The following is a 10,967-nucleotide window of genomic DNA, read 5'->3' as shown; positions in this document are numbered from 1 at the left end:
GCTTTACCCAGTAGTGAAATGATTGGTTCCAATAATTTTGGTTCTATTGTGACCACTCCAGATAAAGATTACGTTCAGAATACCTCAACAGAAAATGCTGTTAGTCAATTAACATTAACGAATGAAAGTATAACATTAGAAAATCCAGTAGTTAGTTCAATTACATTAGATAAATCTGTCGAAATGGAATGTGATAATAAAGATCAAAGTTTAATATCAGAGAATGCGGTGTCATGCCAAAGTATAGACGAGTCATTATGTGATCCTGTAAATAGTATAACGGAAACTGCAAGTACTTTCAATACATGCAAAACAGAACCTTTAGAAAATTCTGCTATCGACAGCAGTTTACCAGAAATTGATATAAGCAAAACGGAACCAAATGATTCATTCAATGCCAAAACTGATAACAGCAATTTGACTATTTTGGAAAATTCAATAGATAATTCTATACAAAATGATGATATTAAACCTGAACCAGAAATTAAAGAAATCTTGAAAGAAATTCAGGAACCCAAAGTCCAAAGAGTTTGATTTTAGAAAGGATACAGCAGAAATTGGATTCAGAAAATAGCTTTTCAAGTAGTTTCGAAGAGGAAAGGAAAAGCACAGAACCTCAAGAACCAAGGGTAATAAGATTTCCAGCCAAGTTTCCTTGTAATGGAAGATCTGATAGCTCTAGGCTATCTAGGGATAATTTTGGAGCAGGTCGATGTGTTTGGGAAAAGTGTCATGGTAATTTTGATACAAGTTCTGCGCTACTTGAACATCTACAGGTAAGAAAAAATACAAAACAACTCATAATGTTTTAATATTCAATTTACTAATTTATTTTTTCCATCAGGTTTCACATGTAAACACTCAGTCGGGGCCTCGATATTGTTGTCAGTGGCGTGGTTGCCGCGTTTATGGTCGAGAATCAAGTTCTCGTAGGTGGCTGGACGCCCATGTGGCTAGTGTTCATGCTGGTTCGACAAAAACTCTACAATGTATAGTAGCAGGTTGTAGAAGAAGATTTAGTTCTCAGGTGAGTACCCCGGGAGGAGATCTGGACGCCTTCATGGCTGATGGTAGAGTATGTTGTGGTGTGGGAATAGATGAATAGCATCTAGGTGCATGCAACACATCTTTACATTTGGCTTATGCATTATATTTAAAGGAAAATGAAAAACGTAATGGGATGTCATTGAATCTTTTGCCATTAAATTTTTTAAATTTGAGACAAACACATTCTATTTTTGAACAGGGATATTTGAAAGATGAGATATTTTATTCAAAATATTATGCAAAGTAAGATTTTTGTTATGATATTTTGTTTACATATTGCAGAAATCTTATTACAAAAATGAAATTAATTTGATCACTTTAATTTTCATGTAGACATCTTAAATTGAATACTGCACTTGCCAACTTTACATTGCATATGGAAAATGTTTTAAAGTTAAAGATTTGTTCTTGTTCTTGACTCTGTACCAATTTAATGTATCAATTATGATATTAACATAATTTTTTCTCCCTACCTTTTACAGCAAGTACGATTATATTGTTTATAACATTTTTCATAGACCACATCATAAATTTAATTTTAACATTATTTTGTTGTTCTTCAACAGTTGGCTCTCCAGAGGCATGTCAACAATCACTTCAATGAATCTGAAGGTAACGGTGCTAATGCTAAAAAGTCACAAGAACCACATCTTCAAGGCTCGGCAGCAGCTCTGAAACTTATAAGGAAGAATGGGAAGAAACTACGATATAGAAGACAACCATGGAGTGGTAATTTAATTTTGAAAGAAATATATATTAATTTTTGGATTTAAATTATTGAATCATTGGAATTTATTGCTTTTGATAAAACTGAAATTATCTTTAATAAGTCTGGATGTCTTTTGTGACATCATTTTCTGTAATTTATACTTGTTTATTATTTTGTTACTTATTTTTGGCAAAAATCGGGACAAATTTCATATAAATGTTTAATAAAAATGTTTTGAGAACTTTACTGATTAGTTTAACATGAAGATCAGCTTATGTCTTTTCAATTAACATTTATCTAGTTTAGTGTCAAAAATTAAATACTGTTTGGCAGGTTTTAACTAATGCTCAAAGTTTAATTTCTCTTTTTCACTTTTACAATGCTAATATTTAATATCCTTTTTCAGCGCGTATGTTCGATTTCTTCGACGGCGGCGCAATGGAGGGACTGCAATATCGCCTTCTTTGTACGGAGGCGCTTGCAGGAGGTGCCAAGGGCACTGTTCTCTTAAGAAGTGATATTTTGGGCAGAAGATTAGACAGCACTGGAAATGCGCAGGTGCTCGTCTCGTGGAACCCTCCTGACATGTAAGTAGAAAAAGGAAGCAGTTATCATTTGAAATAATATTAGACATATATAGTACTAGCAAACCCGACGAACTCCGTTTCGCCACCAGATGGTTTCGTGAGAAAGATGAAGAAATTTTTTGTTTGTTTTATATTTGAAAAGGAAAAAATTGATTTTATTATACAACAGTAATAAATTTATTTCTATTACAAAAATGAAGTGTTTTTTAGTTGAACTTCTCTAAGTAAATGAAAGTGAATCCGCAAATTATCCGTTTCATTGAAGTGCTCTTTGGTAAACCACATTTTTTGTTTTTTGGTCTGACGTTAACACAAACAAAGCGGATGGTTTTCTAACTCGTGAACAGGCAACGTATAACTGCCCATGTGAAAAACAATGATTTTCTAAATAATCTATTTGAAATTTATCCCGCAAACACTAAGCGATTGGCCTTGCGACTAGCTATTGCGAACGCAAGGCAAACTGGAAATTGCAATCGTTTGAAGTCAAACGGAAGACCAATCAGAATCATTGGTATGTCACCAAATCGCCAGCAATTTTTGATTGAATGGTGAAGTTCAATGCGTGTACATCATATTTCTTGGCGGCAAGAATTGCTCGTTGACTTAACCAAGCATAATTCTAATAATTCGAGTTTTTAATTACGGTGCGTGAAGTTTCAGCAATTTGTATTAAGATGCCACGCACCACTAATTTTCTTAGCTATAAACCTTGCGGAGCCCGAGACCTTTCCAACGAATGCAAAATTGTCGAAATCGGTTCGTGCTTTCTGGAGTTATTCCGTCAGGAAGGAAAACCCAACTTATTTTTATATATATAGAAGATAATTAACTTCCCGAAGAAGTTTATGTTTTCATCAAAAAATCTGATTAACTAATTTTATGTTTTCTCGACGTTTCAAACCATTCTGAATCGAATGAGACCAAATAAAAGTATGTATATGTGTGTGTGTGAACAGATTTTTTATTGTAAATCGACGTTTTCTCGAAAACGGCTGAACCGATTTTAGAAATTTAAAAGCCATTTGATGTATCTCAATGACGACTATCGTTTATCAGTTTTGTGCGACGATCCGCCGAGCCGTTTCTTTATAATTTGAAAAAAAGTGTTAAACTTTTTGGCCACATTTAAGCTCATACTACCGAATCGATTTTGGTAACTGTTCGAAAGATATTAGTTGGGAATGATATTGGTTAGTTTTAGGTGAAAATCTTCCGTTTTCTTGCGATGAACTGTTGAAAAAAAATTTAAGCCGATTTTTATGAAACTTTTTTTGGCGATATATATCATGGTCTTATAGAACTTAATGAAATATTACGGCCTTACGACAAGTAGTTCAATTTTAAAAATGCATCATTTACTTGGTATAACGATAGAGTACTTGGTCTTAATGAACATACTACACCATTAAAATCCTACGGAAACTGGTTCAATCATAAAAATTGTTAAGTCGATTATTCACACATGTAACTTGCCTCAAGGCAAAATAACAATACTAACTAGTTTGAAAACATTTCAATATGATAACAATTAAATTCAGTACACAATTTCACAGTTAAAATAATACTCAAAATTTAAGGCACTCGGAATTGATCTCGATTCAAGGTTCAGAAACAATTGTTGTAGTTAGACATTTAGTATTTTTTTTCTAGTTATTTTTATCATTTTGTATTTTTATTTATTTAATTTTATATCCATTATTAGAAATAAACATGTCTATTTCCCTATTACTATCTATTTTATTCTCATTAGTCTGCCCGATGAATGGATCTCAGAAAGTGACTACACCCCCACAAAGGAAGTAGACATAAGAAAACTACCGACGGACAGCAAATGTGAGATATCTAATCAAATTGAAGCACTCACGAAGAAGCAGGAGAAAGTTCCTAGGAAACAGTCAAGAAAACACAAAAGATCCGATGGAGAAAGCAGCACGACGAGCAGTTCTTTGAGCAGCACAAGCAGCAGTTACAGCAGCAGCGTGGTCGCCAGCTGGTTTGATCTCTGAAGTGAATTGTGAACGAATGGTGAGGCTGTTTGTAAGAGTATCAGAATAAAATATTTTTAATTGTAATTAGTGACATTAGGGCAGACTGCACAAAACGTTTGTGAAATTAATATTTTTACACATTATCAATCTGATGATGAGAAATATAAGTTTTTAATACTATTTGATACTTTTTTTCAATTTGTGACTATGATATGCGTTAATACCAAAATTCCATCAACAGGTAAATTAGCTTTTTGCTTTTAATTTTTTTGATATCGCAAATTGAACACAAAGCAGTAAAAACGGAATTGCTTACTTTGCTTACTGATCAGCTAGTTAGTAAAACTAGCAATTGCAAATGTATATAACATTTTTAAATTAATAAAAACAAAGAATGAGAGATACTGCCCCGTTGTTTGAAAATCTTAGCGGGTACCAATAAAGACATGTCTGTTACATAATAATATTAAAAGTAGCTTGATTTTTTTTTTAAATATATGTATTATGTTATTTTTCTCTGTGATTATTCTTTGAATATCAAAATAATAATAAAATATTAGATAATTAAATACTAAATAAAATATCATGTTTTTAGAATGCCTTAAAGTTGCTATTCAAACAAAAGTCTAAAATCCTCTTGTATATGTATATTCATAAATTTATTTTTTTAGTTTACCTAGATAACTGATATTATTTTTATTCTTCTGGAGAACTTAAAAGCCTCCGATTTTTTTAAATTTTCAGATGTAATTATTTCTACATTTTGGTTACATATGGGAAATACCCTTTTTCAGGATCTGTTGAAAAAAAAAAAAATTTTTATACATTTATAAATTTTTTAAATTAATTATTTAAAAATAAAAGAAATGCATTTTTGTCTTTGAAAGTTTGAAATTAATTCTACTCTTTGTTAGGAGAAATACCCTTCATCAGGAACTACAAATTTTAATAATAATAATTAATAATAATTAATACTTTCTTTTTTTAAATTGTCTGTATTTAGTTTTGATTTATATTCATGTGTAAAGATGAATGTGATAAACTTATGAAAAATTTAAACAAATCCGAAAAACTTCTCTAAATGATGAAAAACAATGAAAAAATTCAGTTTACTTAAAATGTGAAATTTTTCAAATTTTAAGTATTTTAAAAAGAGTATAAGAAATGTTTTATTTGTTTTTAGTATTTTTGGAACAAGGGTACATCCCATATCTCCAAACTGTAGTAATAATCATGAAAGTAAAATTAAATAAAATAATCTAAATAAATTTTGATTAAATAAAAGGAGGCGGCTATTAATTCAGAAAAATAAAATCGTGAATAATCACAAACCAAATTGTATATATATATATATATATATATATATTTATATATATATATATATATATATATGTATATATGTATATATACATACATTTATGCATATCATAGTCAAAGAGAAAATAGTTCATATACAAGTTAGTGACGATATCAAGGGTTGGATAAAAAATATCATCGGAGTGTATTAGATATGATAAATGCTTTATTCTGATAAACTCTCACAAGCAGCCTTCAATTATATTTTGCTGTAACCTTAAACTATGTCTTGTTTCTATGCTTAATGTACATTTTTATAAAAATGAGTAATTGTTCGAATAAACTTATTTGACAATTTTTACTAACTCTTACAACACCAAGATATACGCACGGTCGTCGTTAAATGTTAAATAATAATTAAATATTAAATCACCCATCGAAAACATTTCCATTTCATTGTGAATTTTGTTTTATGTTTCTGAAAAAGACTGATTTTTTGCAAATATAAATTTAAATCAAGCGAAATCTAGATATAAATAAACTAAAGCATACACTGCCAATTAAGAAAAATGCTCTCGCTTATGAGTTGAATAGATTTTGAAAAATTCAATACAAAATAATAAAGAAATTTTAGATTGTAAGTACTTGTGTATTTTTGTGGAAAAATTTAGACTATTTTCATATTTTTAGGGCTATTGATCTAATAATGTATATTATGTCTTTAGGTTGAAAGTATAGCATACAAGTAATAGCTCAATAAATAATCAGTTCAGGAAATAACATGAATCTTATAAAAATTTTATAATCTAAATAATAGCCATTTATAATTGGTCAATACTTCTCTTTTAATTATTAAATTTAATGAATTTTGAACTTGGTCCAATTTGTTTAGATTCGATTTAATTGGTTCAGATTTGAACTAATTAGTTTAAATTTGATTCAATTAGATTATATCTGATCTCATTGGTTCAAATTTGAACGAATTAATTCAGATTGGATCTGATTTGTTCAGATTATTTGAAATAGACGCAATTTGTTCAGACTTGATTTATTTTGGGCATATCGGTTCATATTTGATTCAACTTATTTATTTATTCAAACAATTTGAAAATGTTTTCAAATGAAAAGAAAAGTCAGACAAAAAAGTAATATCAACGAAATGAATACAGATCAACTAATCTAGCTAAATTCTTTTGTTTTTAATTTATGACTAAAATCATTAAGGTTTTCATATTTAATTTTTTATCTCATCACCTTTTTTTTTCTTCTTAAATGGTTTTTATTAAATTATTAAATTTGTGAATAATGAATAACATTTTGTTAAAAATTTTATGAGAAAGTTTTACATAATTAAATAAGAAGCATCCAAGAAAAGCCAGATACATTTTTTTAAAATAATGGTTTAAATGTTCCTCAAAAATATATGATTACTAATATATATCTAACCCTTTATTTCGTAAAATTTGATTTTGATAAATCGATGTTGCAAGCGAGTAAGAAAAATAAGTCTGAAATATTTGATATCTCATTTAAAAAGTATTTTTTGCTTTCGATAAGATTTTGACGTGCGCATACGAATTCGATGTGTAATTATGTGTACGTTTGTAATTGTATGAATAATATGAATATATAATAATGTAAATAGTCGTATATATAGTTAATTTTATAAATATCGTAGTACAATTAATAATCCTTTTTTATAATATGAATTTTGTGTAATAATGTGTGCAGATCATGCACGAGCTATTTTGATCTCGAGACGATTTTGTGAATACAATTGATATATATTTATATTAATTCTAGATATTTCTCAATATGTCTCAACATCCAGATGAAATCTATAAATTTAAATTAGTTTAGCGTAATTTTTAACAACCGATTTGAATAAATTGATTGTGTCTGATCGAAATTGATTATATTTGTTTTAATTTAATCAGACATTATCGGTTTGTTTCAATTTAATCAGATTGGATCTACTTTTTTAAAATTTGATCCAATTTGTTTAGATTTAATCTGTAAATTATTTTTTAAAAAAAGTTTTTAATTCAAAACTTATGATGTTGAGATGAACTATTCTGAAAATCTTGAATAAGTTACGGAAGTAATTTTTGTCCACAAATCGTGTGAATATTTAACAATGATGATTCAAGGTTTATTTTATTGTATTCTAGTTTATATTGCTTTTAAATTCATCGCATTTGAATATGAAAAAGTACCACTAACAAGAAAAAATGTGAAATTGAAATTTAAATTATTTTTCCTATAAAAATTAGGATTTCTATAACAATGGTCATTTTTATATCTAAATATATTGAATTATAGAACATCTAAAAACGATTTCAACACTGCCAATGTATTATATAACATACATGTTCATAATTTATGAACTACAAAAATGACTGTTACATATATATACATATATAGATCTAACTAAATATTTTTATGAATCTTAAATCAATGTTTGAAAAAAAAATCCAGCGAACGACACTGCCATTTTAATGTCGAAATATTAAGTCAAATAAAATATAAATAAGATTTTATTCGACAGAAAAACGAAAATCATGAGAGATTGCGATGTGCCATTTGTTGAAATTAAAATTGAAAGTTTGATTTTGAAAATTATTAAGTCTTTGTTGATTAAAATTTTGATTTTATGCCATGACTAAAATAAAATTTTATTAGTTAAAATTGAAGTCAAAAATATTTTCATTAATTGAAAAAAGTCGCATTCGTGGACTGATTTTTGTTTTTAGATTTAAATATTCCTTTAATTTTATAAATGTGAAATTTAATGTTTAGATTATTTGATATTATGTGTTTTATACTTATATGCCCCAGAAATCTAAATGATGTGTAAAAGAAAGAAAAATAAGAAAGGGATGTTGATTTGTAACAAATATAGTTGCGAGTCCAAAACAAAATGCCACAATTTTTAAAATATAATGTATTTGCTTGAATTTGATCAGATTTGATCATATTTCTTCAGATTTGATTAAATTTGTTTAGATTTGAACAAAATTGTTCATAATTGATCAAATGTGTTCATATTTGATCAAATTGGTTCAGATTTGATTGTTCAGAAAATTGTTCATGGTTGATCAAATTTGTTCAAATTTGTTTATATTTGTACTACTTGCTTCACATTAGATCAAATTTGTTCTGATTTGACCAAAATAGTACAGATTTGATCTAATTTTTTCAACTATTATCATTGCTAGATTTCTGAAAATGTGTATATATAAATATATATATATATATATATATATATATATATATGTATATATACTTATGTATATTTATATAGATGGGTATATATAGTTAAATATTTAATTGTGTTAGACTGATTAAAATCTTAAATTAATTTAGTACCATTTTCGTTAGTTTAATTTCTAAAGACTTATGTTTACTATAAGCGAAAAAATTTTTAGTCTAAATGCTTAAAATTATATAATGAAATAATTAAACATAATTTAAATAAAACTAATTATGTTTGGAAGCAATCACATCGTGAACAACAACAAGCTCACTTTACACATCAAGGCATATGATGGTTTCAATATTATAAAATTTTATTCTATAACAGCACAGTGTTGCAATAAGATGAAGAAGTTGTATGCCTCGTGTTAGAAGATTTATGAAAAATCTATTATTATAATATATATGTATATATACATATATAAATGTATGCTTTTGTAATATGTTCGTAAATTGTGAAGCGCACAAAATGCAATAATTAGGTGTAATGTGTTTCGAAGCGTTCCAGTATTTTTCAAAATTATTTAGCACCGAGAAAGTGTAAAGGAACAATATATATATATATATATATATATATATATATATATATATTTAAATATCTGAAAATAGTTAAGGGTCCAATACTCGTAAAAGTTTCTAAAATATACCAAAATTTTAATTTGTATATGTATGTATATGCATATATATATATATATATATATATATATATATATATATATATATATATATTTCAATATATTACCAATGTACATACTATGTACATTATATGCCTCTGCACATGTATCTGTAAATTTCTAAATAGCTTCAATAATTTAATTATTTAATAATAAATTAATTAAGTAATAATAACGATAAAGACATTTTGCAATTCAAATAAGCGCGCCCCGTTTCGAATACAGTGCGCTCTACCTCATCAGTCGAAATACTAAAAAACGTAAAATTGTTATAACTTTTTCTACTAAAATCGCAATTTATAGAAAAAAAAACGCTTAGAAGAATTAATTATTATTTGCTACTGATAATTGTTAAGATAATTGATATCTTCTTTTAATGCATTTTTTTGTACTTTTCTACTACCACTTAATCTTGTACAGAAATAGGATTTGTGTGAATGGAGTAAGTTGTAAAATAGAATTTTTAATAATGGTTTTAAGATTTATAGGCAATTTTAATAAATATACAGTCAATGGTTTTTTGACTTCTTAGTATGTAAGTTGTATCATATAATATAATGTAATGTAAGATGAATTGAATTATTTGAATATGTAATATACATCATCTGGTTTTATACATATACATATATATATATATATATATATATATTGTATAGTTTTTATTTATATTTGTACATATTTTTGTATGTGTAAGAAGCTGTTAACCAAGCCAAATTCTCACATGATAATGGTTTTGATGAAGGTATCTTACTAACAATGACATTGACCAACAAATTTCAATCTGGATAAAATTATCCATCCACCGAATGAGATGGTAGCTTTTGGTATGTCCTCAGTTGCATTTTTTTGTTCTTGGTCTTACCACCAAATCATCATAACTGTGAAGTAAAATTTAAAAATTCATATTTAACAAGTGTTTCAATGATCATCGGAGAGCATACAAAACATTTTGTAAATAAGATTTTACTGATTTTTTCATATAGAGAGAATGCTTCAAGCAGCATGTTAAATATTGAAATTTTTGATTTAATACGAGATACGCGTGAATACGCTTGATTTTTAAACTGATCTAATCTTCTGAGCAACCTTGTAAAGTATATACATCATTTATTTCAAAAATCATTTAGGTTTGAATTTTATTATAATAGAAATTTTTTGAAAACCTAAAATTATTTATGGTTTTATGTTTCTGAACTAAATGCCTTTATTTTTGTAAAAAATGTATATTTAATTTATTATGGAAGTATGGAAATTCGGGGATAATGGGATATTTTCTGCTTCAGGAACTGTTTAAAACAACCATTCTTTTTATTGTAGTACCTACATTTTTTATTATTTGGAAATTGAAAAATATTTTTTTTTTAGCTTTGAAGCATTGAAATTAAAAATGTTTTAAATTATAAAATTT

At 27.2% G+C, this 10,967-nt stretch overlaps 1 protein-coding gene across 1 annotated transcript; it reads left to right on the top strand.

The window, feature by feature from the left end:
- Positions 1 to 536: 536 nt before the first annotated feature.
- On the top strand, positions 537 to 4,626 carry LOC113386781 (zinc finger protein jing homolog; the record flags this gene model as incomplete). Its single annotated transcript, XM_026624539.1, has 5 exons — positions 537 to 776; positions 845 to 1,027; positions 1,614 to 1,776; positions 2,163 to 2,343; positions 4,097 to 4,626. Coding segments are annotated over 5 exons (1,023 nt in total), but the record flags the coding sequence as incomplete, so codon positions are not given.
- Between the last annotated feature and the right edge of the window lie 6,341 nt (positions 4,627 to 10,967).

The sequence above is a fragment of the Ctenocephalides felis genome, unplaced genomic scaffold, assembly GCF_003426905.1.
Source record: "Ctenocephalides felis isolate EL2017-DRISC unplaced genomic scaffold, ASM342690v1 CF-g0.4_SCAFFOLD_00845, whole genome shotgun sequence".
NCBI lineage: Eukaryota > Metazoa > Arthropoda > Insecta > Siphonaptera > Pulicidae > Ctenocephalides > Ctenocephalides felis.
This window is presented reverse-complemented; position numbering and strand designations above follow the sequence as displayed.